The sequence below is a fragment of the Salvelinus fontinalis genome, chromosome 19 (genome assembly GCF_029448725.1).
Source record: "Salvelinus fontinalis isolate EN_2023a chromosome 19, ASM2944872v1, whole genome shotgun sequence".
In the NCBI taxonomy this organism is placed as follows: Eukaryota; Metazoa; Chordata; class Actinopteri; order Salmoniformes; family Salmonidae; genus Salvelinus; species Salvelinus fontinalis.
The window spans coordinates 54,930,535-54,943,087 of record NC_074683.1 but is presented as its reverse complement, the minus strand read 5'-3'; the positions used below and the strand labels follow the sequence as shown (position 1 = coordinate 54,943,087).

Here is a 12,553-nt window from a genome sequence, read left to right as displayed (position 1 = left end):
GTACAGTACTGTAGCTGCTTGTTGTGATTCCAGCATTATCCTGTACAGTACTGTAGCTGCTTGGTGTGATTCCAGCATTATCCTGTACAGTACTGTAGCTGCTTGGTGTGATTCCAGCTTTACGCAGCATCACCACCACTATAGTCTAGCTGTAGTGACATCACTGATGCAGTGCTGAGAGCTAGGCTGGAGGCACAGTAGCGGACTGCAGAATCTCTCCTCTCTCTCCTCCCTCTCCTCCCTCTCCTCTCTCTCTTCTCTCTCCTCTCTCTCCTCTCTCTCCTCTCTCTCCTCTCTCTCCTCTCTCTCCTCTCTCTCCTCTCTCTCCTCTCTCTCTTCTCTCTCCTCTCTCTCCTCCCTCTCCTCTCTCTCCTCTCTCTCCTCTCTCTCCTCTCTCTCCTCTCTCTCCTCTCTCTCCTCTCTCTCTTCTCTCTCCTCTCTCTCCTCCCTCTCCTCCCTCTCCTCTCTCTCCTCTCTCTCCTCTCTCTCCTCTCTCTCCTCTCTCTCCTCTCTCTCCTCCCTCTCCTCTCTCTCCTCCCTCTCTTCTCTCTCTCCGAGCCCCGGCCGACAGTGAGCTGCTTCCCTGCCTAGCTGTCCTTCCTCTCTCTCAGGATGGGGGAGTCTCTGCTGCTGGAGCCCAGCTTGGCTCAGACTCTGGCCGTCAGCGCAGCTAAAACCTCCAAGCTCTCTCTCTCTTCATCCACCCAGCGCTCCCTTGCCGCCTGGATCAAAGACAACATCAGGAAGAAGGAGTGTTGCTTCTACGTCGACGGTGACAGGTAGGCTACAGTACACTGGGTTAGAGAAAAATACTGTACTGTACTATGCACTGGGTGATAGTGATAGGGGAAGTTAGATACGTATCAGGATATTATTTCTGACATTATATGGTATCGTATTGTTTGAGAATAATATTAGTTTTGTCTGGCTGTATTTGCACCAAACTCCAGTATTTTTCCTTCATAGCTTGTTCTCCATCTTATTTTTAAAAAGGGAGGCAATTTGGAACATCGAATCGCAATACATATACAATGGTTGTAGTGGCCTTCAGAAAGTATTCACAACCTTTGACCTTTTCCACATTTTGTTACAGCCTGAATTTAAAATAGATTACATTTAGATTGTTTTTGTCACTGGCCTATGTAACGGATGTGAAATGGCTAGCTAGTTAGCGGGTACGCGCTACTAGCGTTTCAATCAGTTACGTCACTTGCTCTGAAACCTAGAAGTAGTGTTGCACCTTGCTCTGCAAGGGCCGCGGCTTTTGTGGAGCGATGGGTAACGATGCTTCGTGGGTGTCAGTTGTTGATGTGTGCAGAGGGTCCCTGGTTCGCGCGAGGGGACGGTTTAAAGTTATACTGTTACACCTACACACAATACACCAAAATGTCAAAGTGGAATTATGTTTTTAGAAATATTTACAAATTAATAGAAAATTGAGAAATTTCTTGAGTCAATCAGTATTCAAGCCCTTTGTTATAGCAGGCCAATATTAATTCAGGAGTAAACATTTGTTTAACAAGTCACATAGTTGCATGGACTCATTCCATGTTCAATAATAGTGTTTAATATGGTTTGAATGACTACCTCATCTCTGTACCCCACACATACAATTATCTGTCAGGTCTCTCAGTCGAGCAGTGAATTTCAAACACAGATTCGCCAAGGCCACCTATTGGTAGATGGGTAAAAAAAAGGGGATATATAATATCCCTTAAAGCATGGTGAAGTTATTAATTACACTTTGGATGGTGTATCAATACACCCAGTCACTACAAAGATACAGGCGTCCTTCCTAACTCAGTTGCGGGAGAGGAAGGAAACCACACAGGGATTTCACCCATGAGGCTAATGGTGACTTTAAAACAGTTGGAGTTTAATGGCTGTGATCGGAGAACACTGAGGATGGATCAACAATATTGTAGTTACTCCACAATACTAACCTAAATGACAGAGTGAAATGAAGGAAGCATGTAGATTTTGCCAAAAAATACAATTAACTCTATTTTCATCCCACTTTGTAACAAAACAAATACTTTTTGGAAACAGTCAATGTGTGTGAATACAGTAGAGTCGTGAGAATCGCATACATATCGTATTGTGATAATATCGGGAAGTACGCTGGGGTAGATGATTATACTGTACCGTACACTGGGATAAAGGATTGACTGGTTCTATAGTGACTGGTTCTCAAATGACGGGTTCTATAATGACTGGTTCTCTAATGACGGGTTCTCAAATGACTGGTTCTCTAATGACGGGTTCTCAAATGACGGGTTCTCAAATGACGGGTTCTCAAATGACGGGTTCTCAAATGACTGGTTCTATAGTGACTGGTTCTCTAATGACGGGTTCTCTAATGAATGGTTCTCTAATGACTGGTTCTATAATGACTGGTTCTATAGTGACGGGTTCTCAAATGACGGGTTCTCAAATGACGGGTTCTATAATGACTGGTTCTATAATGACTGGTTCTATAGTGACGGGTTCTCAAATGACGGGTTCTCAAATGACGGGTTCTATAATGACTGGTTCTATAGTGACGGGTTCTCAAATGACGGGTTCTCAAATGACGGGTTCTATAATGACTGGTTCTCAATTTAATGGTTCTCTAATGACTGGTTCTATAATGACTGGTTCTCTAATGACGGGTTCTCTAATGACGGGTTCTATAGTGACGGGTTCTCTAATGACGGGTTCTCAAATGACGGGTTCTCAAATGACGGGTTCTCAAATGACGGGTTCTCTAATGACGGGTTCTATAATGACTGGTTCTCTAATGACGGGTTCTCAATTTAATGGTTCTCTAATGACTGGTTCTATAATGACTGGTTCTCTAATGACGGGTTCTCAATTTAATGGTTCTCTAATGACTGGTTCTCTAATGAATTTTTAGGTTGTGACGCGTTCTGTATTGACTTGCTATAATGACTGTTAGTCTAATGAATGGTTCTCTAATGAATGGTTCTCTAATGAATGGTTCTCTAATGAATGTGTTCTCTAATGACTGGTTATCTAATGACTGGCTCTCTAATGAAATGTTCTCTAATGAAATGTTCTCTAATGAAATGTTCTCTAATGAAATGTTCTCTAATGACTGTTTTTTTAATGACTGTTTATCTGGAGACTCATATCTCCCTCACTAGCTTTAAGCACCAGCTGTCAGAGCAGCTCACAGATCACTGCACCTGTACATAGCCCATCTGTAAATAGCCCATCCAATCTACCTCATCCCCTCACTGTATTTATTTATTTATCTTGCTCCTTTGCTCCCCAGTATCTCTACTTGCACATTTGTCTTCTGCACATTCTACCATTCCAGTGTTTAACTGCTATATTGTAATTACTTCACCACTATTGTCACGCCCAGACCTTAGAGAGCCTTTTTTATGTCTCTATTTGGTTAGGCCAGGTGTGATTTGGGTGGGCATTCTATGTTCTTTATTTCTATGTTTTGTATTTCTATGTTTTGGCCGGGTATGGTTCTCAATCAGGGACAGCTGTCTATCGTTGTCTCTGATTGGGAACCATACTTAGGCAGCCTGTATGGTTCTCAATCAGGGACAGCTGTCTATCGTTGTCTCTGATTGGGAATCATACTTAGGCAGCCTGTTTTGCCACCTTAGTTTTGTGGGATGTTGTTTTTTGTTAGCTCTGTGAAGCATACAGAACGTGACGGTCGTTATTCTATTGTTGTTTTGTTTGGAGTTCTGAGGAAATAAAGAATCATGAACATGTACCACGCTGCACCTTGGTCCACTTCTTCCGACGAGCGTCACAACTATGGCCTATTTATTGTCCTACCTCCCTTATCTTACCTCATTTGCACACACTGTATATATATTTTTCTATTGTGTTATTGACTGTATGTTTGTTTTACTCCATGTGTAACTCTGTGTTGTTTGTGTCGAACTGCTTTGCTTTATCTTGGCCAGGTCGCAATTGCAAATGAGAACTTGTTCGCAACTAGCCTAACTGGTTAAATAAAGGTGAAATAAAATAAAAAATAACATCTAATGACTTGTTCTCAAATGACTTTTTTTTTGACTGTTTGTCTGCCACAGTCAGGGGATCTGTAAGTGTGGTTACCAGAGGATCCACCATGTTGATGACTCTATCAAACCTGAGAACTACCTGGGAGAGACATGGGACAGACACAGACACGTACAGGAGGTCCCTACTGACGCTTATGGAGACATTTGGTTTGGTGGCCTTGGACAGAAGATTGGCAAGGTATAAATATCTGAATTTCTGTCAATTCTTGTTAAGATTTATTCATTGTGTTATTTTGTGTGTTAATACATGGATGTGTGTGTGTGCATGTCTGTCTGTCTGTCTGCTGTCTATCTGTTGTCTGTCTGTTGTCTGTCTGTTGTCTGCTGTCTGTCTGTTGTCTATCTGTTGTCTGTCTGTTGTCTGTCTGTTGTCTGCTGTCTGTCTGTTGTCTATTTGTTGTCTGTCTGTCTCTGTCTGTCTGTTGTCTGTCTGTTGTCTATCTGTCTGCTGTCTGTCTGTTGTCTGTCTGTTGTCTATTTGTTGTCTGTCTGTCTCTGTCTGTCTGTTGTCTGTCTGTTGCGTGTCTGCCGTTCTGTGTCCCCTCCAGTACGTGCGCGTCTCCTCAGACACTTCTCCAGACCTGCTGTACCAGCTGCTGACAGAACAATGGAAGCTTCCTCCTCCCAACCTGCTCATCTCTGTCACCGGAGGGGCCAAGAACTTCTACATGAAACCTCACCTCACAGCACTGTTCCGCAGAGGCCTCATTAAAGTGGCACAGACTACAGGTACGGTACTGACCTGACCACAGGTAACAACAGACTGGCCTGACTGACGGGCTCCAAACTGCAGGTACAAGATAGGTCCAGCAATATTTGATCGGAATTGTATTTAGTTTAGGCCAAAGTAAGCCACAAAGAAAATTGAAAACTTCAGTGCTCTTGCAAGTATCCCTTACGTGTCGATCTCTTGGCCGTGTAGATGCAGTGAGCCTGAACGTATTATCTTCCCGGTAGCAGACTTGTGGTTCTGTCTTCTGTTGGTTTTGGGTGGCGAGTGCTGTTGTGTGTAGAATGTCCCTGGTTCGAGCCCTGCTCGGGGCACACCTAGACAGAAGCTGGACTGTTGCAGAAGCTGCTTGTGTTTTTTGTCAGTACCTGTTGTCATGGCCTGTGGCCTGTTGTCATGGGCTGTTGTTATGGCCTGTTGTCATGGGCTGTTGTTATGGCCTGTTGTCATGGGCTGTTGTTATGGCCTGTTGTCATGGGCTGTTGTCATGGCCTGTTGTCATGGCCTCTTTTAAAATAGCTGTCCCCATCTGAGGTAGCATCTTTAATAAAGAGTCATTCTAGAGCCATGTCATCCACGTTCTTAAAATGGTTCACATTATTTCCTTGGATCTTCATATTGTAGATAGAGAACAACAACGGTGAAAGGACACACCCCTGGGGGCCCCCTGTGTTCAGGGTCAGTTCATCAGGGAGAGGACACACCCCTGGGGCCCCCCTGTGTTCAGGTCAGTTCATCAGAGAGAGGACACACCCCTGGGGCCCCCCTGTGTTCAGGTCAGTTCATCAGAGAGAGGACACACCCCTGGGGCCCCCCTGTGTTCAGGTCAGTTCATCAGGGAGAGGACACACCCCTGGGGCCCCCCTGTGTTCAGGGTCAGTTCATCAGAGAGGGGACACACCCCTGGGGCCCCCCTCTGTTCAGGGTCAGTTCATCAGGGAGAGGACACACCTCTGGGGCCCCCCTGTGTTCAGGGATAGTTCATCAGAGAGAGGACACACCCCTGGGGCCCCTTGTGTTCAGGTCAGTTCATCAGGGAGAGGACACACCCCTGGGGCCCCCTGTGTTCAGGGTCAGTTCATCAGAGAGAGGACACACCCCTGGGGCCCCCTGTGTTCAGGTCAATTCATCAGAGAGAGGACACACCCCTGGGGCCCCTTGTGTTCAGGTCAGTTCATCAGAGAGGGGACACACCCCTGGGGCCCCCTGTGTTCAGGGTCAGTTCATCAGGGAGAGGACACACCCCTGGGGCCCCCCTGTGTTCAGGTTCATCAGAGAGAGGACACACTCCTGGGGCCCCCCTGTGTTCAGGTTCATCAGAGAGAGGACACACCCCTGGGCCCCCCCTGTGTTCAGGGACAGTTCATCAGGGAGAGGACACACCCCTGGGGCCCCCCTGTGTTCAGGGTCATCAGAGAGAGGACACACCCCTGGGCCCCCCCTGTGTTCAGGTTCATCAGAGAGGGGACACACCCCTGGGGCCCCCTGTGTTCAGGTTCATCAGAGAGAGGACACACCCCTGGGGCCCCCCGTGTTCAGGTTCATCAGAGAGAGGACACACCCCTGGGGCCCCCCGTGTTCATGTTCATCAGAGAGGGGACACACCCCTGGGGCCCCTTGTGTTCAGGTTCATCAGAGAGGGGACACACCCTTTGTGGGCTGTCAATTATAAAGTCCTTGATCCAACCTGCGAGGCCTCCGTTGACGTTCAGGTCCAGTAGTCGTTTCAGCAGTGTGTGGATTTGCATTGTAATGAAAACTGAACTAAAATCAATAAATAAAATGTGATGAAATGATGTAGCATGTTGAAGGTGACTAGCCACCATGTTCACCAAGGTCAGAGTAGCATCCTCAGTCCCCCTCTGTGATGACCTGTGGTCTGTTGTCATGGCCTGTGGTCTGTTGTCATGGCCTGTGGTCTGTTGTCATGGCCTGTGGTCTGCTGTCATGGCCTGTGGTCTGCTGTCACGGCCTGTGGTCTGTTGTCAAGGCCTGTGGTCTGTTGTCATGGCCTGTGGTCTGTTGTCATGGCCTGTGGTCTGTTGTCATGGCCTGTGGTCTGTTGTCACGGCCTGTGGTCTGTTGTCACGGCCTGTGGTCTGTTGTCACGGCCTGTGGTCTGTTGTCACGGCCTGTGGTCTGTTGTCATGGCCTGTGGTCTGTTGTCATGGCCTGTGGTCTGTTGTCATGGCCTGTGGTATGTTGTCATGGCCTGTGGTATGTTGTCATGGCCTGTGGTCTGTTGTCATGGCCTGTGGTCTGTTGTCATGGCCTGTGGTCTGTTGTCACGGCCTGTGGTCTGTTGGCACGGCCTGTGGTCTGTTGTCACGGCCTGTGGTATGTTGTCACGGCCTGTGGTATGTTGTCACGGCCTGTGGCCTGTTGTCACGGCATGTGGTCTGTTGTCATGGCTTGTGGTCTGTTGTCATGGCCTGTGGTCTGTTGTCATGGCCTGTGGTTTGTTGTCACGGCCTGTGGCCTGTTGTCACGGCATGTGGTCTGTTGTCATGGCTTGTGGTCTGTTGTCATGGCCTGTGGTCTGTTGTCATGGCCTGTGGTTTGTTGTCACGGCCTGTGGCCTGTTGTCACGGCATGTGGTCTGTTGTCATGGCCTGTGGTCTGTTGTCATGGCCTGTGGTCTGTTGTCATGGCCTGTGGTCTAATGTCATGGCATGTGGTATGTTGTCATGGCCTGTGGTCTGTTGTCATGGCCTGTGGTCTAATGTCATGGCATGTGGTCTGTTGTCATGGCCTGTGGTCTGTTGTCATGGCCTGTGGTCTGTTGTCATGGCCTGTGGTCTGTTGTCATGGCCTGTGGTCTGTTGTCATGACCTGTGGTCTGTTGTCATGGCCTGTGGTCTGTTGTCATGGCTTGTGGTTTGTTGTCATGGCCTGTGGTCTGTTGTCACGGCCTGTGGTCTGTTGTCATGACCTGTGGTCTGTTGTCATGGCCTGTGGTCTGTTGTCATGGCTTGTGGTTTGTTGTCATGGCCTGTGGTCTGTTGTCACGGCCTGTGGTCTGTTGTCACGGCCTGTGGTCTGTTGTCATGGCCTGTGGTCTGTTGTCATGGCCTGTGGTCTGTTGTCATGGCCTGTGGTCTGTTGTCATGGCCTGTGGTCTGTTGTCATGGCCTGTGGTCTGTTGTCATGGCATGTAGCCTGTGGTCTGTTGTCATGGCTTGTGGTCTGTTGTCATGGCCTGTGGTATGTTGTCATGGCCTGTGGTTTGTTGTCACGGCATGTGTTCTGTTGTCATGGCCTGTGGCCTGTGCTATTTTGGTCTGTTGTCATGGCCTGTGATCTGGTGTCATGTCCAGTGGTCTGTGGTCTGTTGTCATGGCCTCTGGTCTGTGGTCTGTTGTCATGGTATGTGGTCTGTTGTCATGGTCTTTGGTTTGTTGTCATGGCTTGTGGTCTGTGATCTGTTGTCATTGTCTGTTGTCATTGCCTGTGGCATGTGGTACTTTGTATGTTGTCATGGCTTGTGGTCTATTGTCGTGGTCTGTGGTTTGTTGTCAAGGTCTGTGGTTTGTTTTCATTGCCTGTGGTCTGTTGTCATTGTCTGTGGTCTGTTGTCATGGCATGTGGTCTGTTGTCATGGCCTGTTGTCATGGCCTGTGGTCTGTTGTCATGGCCTGTGGTCTGTTGTCATGGCCTATGGTCTGTGGTATGTTGTCATGGCCTGTTGTCATGGTATGTGGTCTGTTGTCATGGTCTTTGGTTTGTTGTCATGGCTTGTGGTCTGTTGTCATGTCCTGTGGTCTGTGGTCTGGTGTCATGGCATCTTGTCTGTTGTCATTGTCTGTGGTCTGTTGTCATGGCCTGTTGTCATGGCATATGGCCTGTGGTCTGTTGTCATGTTCTGTGGTTTGTTGTCATGGCCTGTGGTCTGAGATCTGTTGTCATGGTCTGTTGTCATGGCCTGTGGTCTGAGATCTGTTGTCATGGTCTATTGTCATGGCCTGTGGTCTGTTGTCATGGCATGTGGTCTGTTGTCATGACCTGTGGTCTGTTGTCATGGCATGTGGTCTGTTGTCATGGTCTGTTGTCATGGCATGTGGTCTGTTGTCATGACCTGTGGTCTGTTGTCATGGCATGTGGTCTGTTGTCATGACCTGTGGTCTGTTGTCATGACCTGTGGTCTGTTGTCATGGCCTGTGGTCTGTTGTCATGGTCTGTGGTCTGTTGTCATGGCCTGTGGTCTGTTGTCATGGTCTGTTGTCTGTTGTCTTGGCCTTTGGTCTATTGTCACGGCCTGTGGTCTGTTGTCATGGCCTGTGGTCTGTTGTCTTGGCCTTTGGTCTATTGTCATGGCCTGTGGTCTGTTGTCATGGTCTGTTGTCTGTTGTCACGGCCTGTGGTCTGCTGTCATGGCCTGTGGTCTGTTGTCATGGTCTGTTGTCTGTTGTCATGGCCTGAGGTCTGTTGTCATGGTCTGTTGTCTGTTGTCATGGCTTGTGGTCTGTTGTCATGGCTTGTGGTCTGTTGTCATGACCTGTGGTCTGTTGTCATGGCCTGTGGCCTGTTGTCATGGCATGTGACATGTTGTCATTGCATGTGGTCTGTTGATATGGCCTGTTGTCTTTGGTATGTTGTCATGACCTGTGGTCTGTTGTCACGGCCTGTGGTCTGTTGTCACGGCCTGTGGTCTGTTGTCACGGCCTGTGGTTTGTTGTCACGGCCTGTGGTCTGTTGTCACGGCCTGTGGTCTGTTGTCACGGCCTGTGGCCTGTTGTCATGGCCTGTGGCCTGTTGTCATGGCCTGTGCTTTGTTTTCATGGTCCGTGGTCTGTTGTCATGGTCTGTGCTTTGTTTTCATGGTCCGTGGTCTGTTGTCATGGTCTGTGCACTGTGGTCTGTTGCTGTGGCCTGCAGTCTGTTGTCATGGCCTGTGGTCTGTGGTATGTTGTCATGGCATGTTGTCTGTTGTCATAGTATGTGGTCTGTTGTCATGGCATGTTGTCTGTTGTCATCGTCTATTGTATGTTGTCTGTTGTCATGGCCTGTGATCTGTTGTCATGCCTGTTGTCTGTTGTCATGGCCTGTTGACATGGCCTAATGTCGTGGTCTGTGGTCTGTGCAGGAGCATGGTTAACCTGTAACTTGTTAACCTGTGTTCGTTATAGGTGCCTGGATCATTACAGGTGGCACCCATGCAGGTGTGATGAAGCATGTAGGCCGGGCGGTGAGGGAATACGTCCTCAGTAGTGGCTCTATGGAGGGACAAATAGTGGCCATTGGAGTGGCGACCTGGGGAGCCATACACAACAGGAGACCCCTGGTACACCTTGAGGTAAGGAGCGAGACTTATTTTGTATGAGACAAGGATGTGGCCCTGAGATAATTATGAACTGGAGAGAGAGAGCTCTTTTTATGACGGACACTTCTCCCTGTCAGGAATGCCATGCCACGGTTGCCCTTAGTTTAAAGATGTAATCCAAAGACAGGTGTGTTCTCCATCTCTTTAGCTATCAGACTCTAAATCCACTGATTTCAGAACTCGATCCTCCAGACAGTGGAGAGCAACACTTATGCAGCTCCACTACACATTTAAAAAAAGCTGCGTTCGACAGGATTACCAACAGACTGACCAGCTCAAATAAACAGAAGCCTTCTGTATGGCAGATCAATTCGATCATCTCTTGGCATGTCCAGCACACTCATTATCTCTAACAATCATGGCTAGTGGGAAATACCAGTGTGCATCACAGCAGCAAGATTTGTAAATACAACCCATATTTATGCTTATTTATTTTCCCTTTTGTACTTTAACTATTTGCTCATAATATGACATTTGTAATGTCTTTATTATTTTGGAACTTCTGTGAGTGTAATGTTTACTGTTCATTTTTTATCATTTATTTCACTTTTGTTTATTATCTACTTCACTTTCTTTGGTAATGCTAACATATGTTTCCCATGCCAATAAAGCCCTTAATTAAATTGAATTGAAATTGAATTGAGTTATACAGCTGAGAAATGAAAGAGAGAGAGTTGTAGAGATGCTCCCAAATCCCTCTCTACCCTTCCTTGAGGACCTAACCCTTCGATGGTTAGAGCCACGCAGACAATATGGTGGAATCTAATAACTACTTTTTCAGACACTTCAAAGGCTAAGAGGACAGACACACTGTCTGAGACAAGCTGTCTCCATCCAACCCTCCTCCTATAACACCTCCCTACCCTTAACCCTCCCTAACCCTGACCCCAAACCTCTACTGTACTGTCCGGGGGCTGTTCTACCCTTAACCCCCCCCTAACCCTGACCCCAAACCTCTACTGTACTTTCCCCTGACCCCAAACCTCTACTGTACTGTCCCCTGACCCCAAACCTCTACTGTACTGTCCCCTGACCCCAAACCTCTACTGTACTGTCCCCTGACCCCAAACCTCTACTGTACTGTCCCCTGACCCCAAACCTCTACTGTACTGTCCCCTGACCCCAAACCTCTACTGTACTGTCCCCTGACCCCAAACCTCTACTGTACTGTCCCCTGACCCCAAACCTCTACTGTACTGTCCGGGGGCTGTTCGACCCTTAACCCCCCCTAACCCTGACCCCAAACCTCTACTGTACTGTCCGGGGGCTGTCCTACCCTTAACCCCCCCCTAACCCTGACCCCAAACCTCTACTGTACTGTCCGGGGGCTGTCCTACCCTTAACCCCCCCTAACCCTGACCCCTGACCCCAAACCTCTACTGTACTGTCCGGGGGCCGGTTCCCAGCCCACTACTCCCTAACCCTGACCCCAAACCTCTACTGTACTCTCCAGGGCCGGTTCCCAGCCCACTACTCCCTGGACATGCAGTCCCAGGGTCACCTTTCCTGTCTGGACAACAACCACTCCCACTTCCTGCTGGTGGATGATGGAACACACGGACGCTACGGCGTCGAGATAGAACTGCGCTCCCGACTAGAGAGACTCATCTCCCAGCAGCCTCTGGGAAACAGAGGTTAGACTAGAGGGGCTCTGATTGTGATCGATATCTCTCTCTCTTTCTCTCTCTAAGCTTTCTGTGCGTGTGTCCTTGTCTAAGAAACATGAGAATCACAGCAACCCTTTATCAGTAATTCCCAGAGCTGTCTGCTGTCAGTCCCCCGTCTGTGTCTGTGTTTGTGTGACTCTGTCTATCAAATAAAAAATTTCACATGCGTCAAATACAACAGACCTTACCATGAAATGCTTAATTACAAGCCCTTAACCAACACTACCGTTCAAGAAACAGAATTAAGCCGAGTGTCTGTCTGTCTGTCTGTCTGTCTGTCTGTCTGTCTCTGTCTGTCTGTCTGTCTGTCTGTCTGTCTGTCTCCAGAGAGTGGAGTGAGGATCCCAGTAGTGTGTGTGGTGCTGAATGGAGGACCAGGCACTCTCAGTGTGAGTATCATCAGTGTGAGGTGCTGAATGGGGGACCAGACACTCTGTGTGTTAGTATCATCAGTGTGTGGTGCTGAATGGGGGACCAGGCACTCTCAGTGTGAGTATCATCAGTGTGAGGTGCTGAATGGGGGACCAGACACTCTCAGTGTGAGTATCATCAGTGTGTGGTGCTGAATGGAGGACCAGACACTCTCAGTGTTAGTATCATCAGTGTGGGGGTGCTGAATGGAGGACCAGACACTCTCAGTGTTAGTATCATCAGTGTGAGGTGCTGAATGGGGGACCAGACACTCTCAGTGTGAGTATCATCAGTGTGTGGTGCTGAATGGGGGACCAGACACTCTCAGTGTGAGTATCATCAGTGTGAGGTGCTGAATGGAGGACCAGAC

At 48.3% G+C, this 12,553-nt stretch overlaps 1 protein-coding gene across 3 annotated transcripts in view; it reads left to right on the top strand.

Moving 5' to 3' along the window:
• Positions 1-449: 449 nt before the first annotated feature.
• trpm2 (transient receptor potential cation channel, subfamily M, member 2) overlaps positions 450-12,553 on the top strand; it is an 81,065-nt gene continuing 68,961 nt past the window's right edge. For all 3 annotated transcript variants that reach the window (XM_055871961.1, XM_055871960.1, XM_055871959.1), the window contains exons 1-6: positions 450-779; positions 4,065-4,233; positions 4,604-4,784; positions 9,912-10,078; positions 11,559-11,739; positions 12,100-12,161. In XM_055871961.1, coding sequence (XP_055727936.1) covers positions 613-779; positions 4,065-4,233; positions 4,604-4,784; positions 9,912-10,078; positions 11,559-11,739; positions 12,100-12,161 — 927 coding nt within the window. In that variant the 5' untranslated portion in view covers positions 450-612. The remainder of the gene's footprint in view (positions 780-4,064; positions 4,234-4,603; positions 4,785-9,911; positions 10,079-11,558; positions 11,740-12,099; positions 12,162-12,553) is intronic.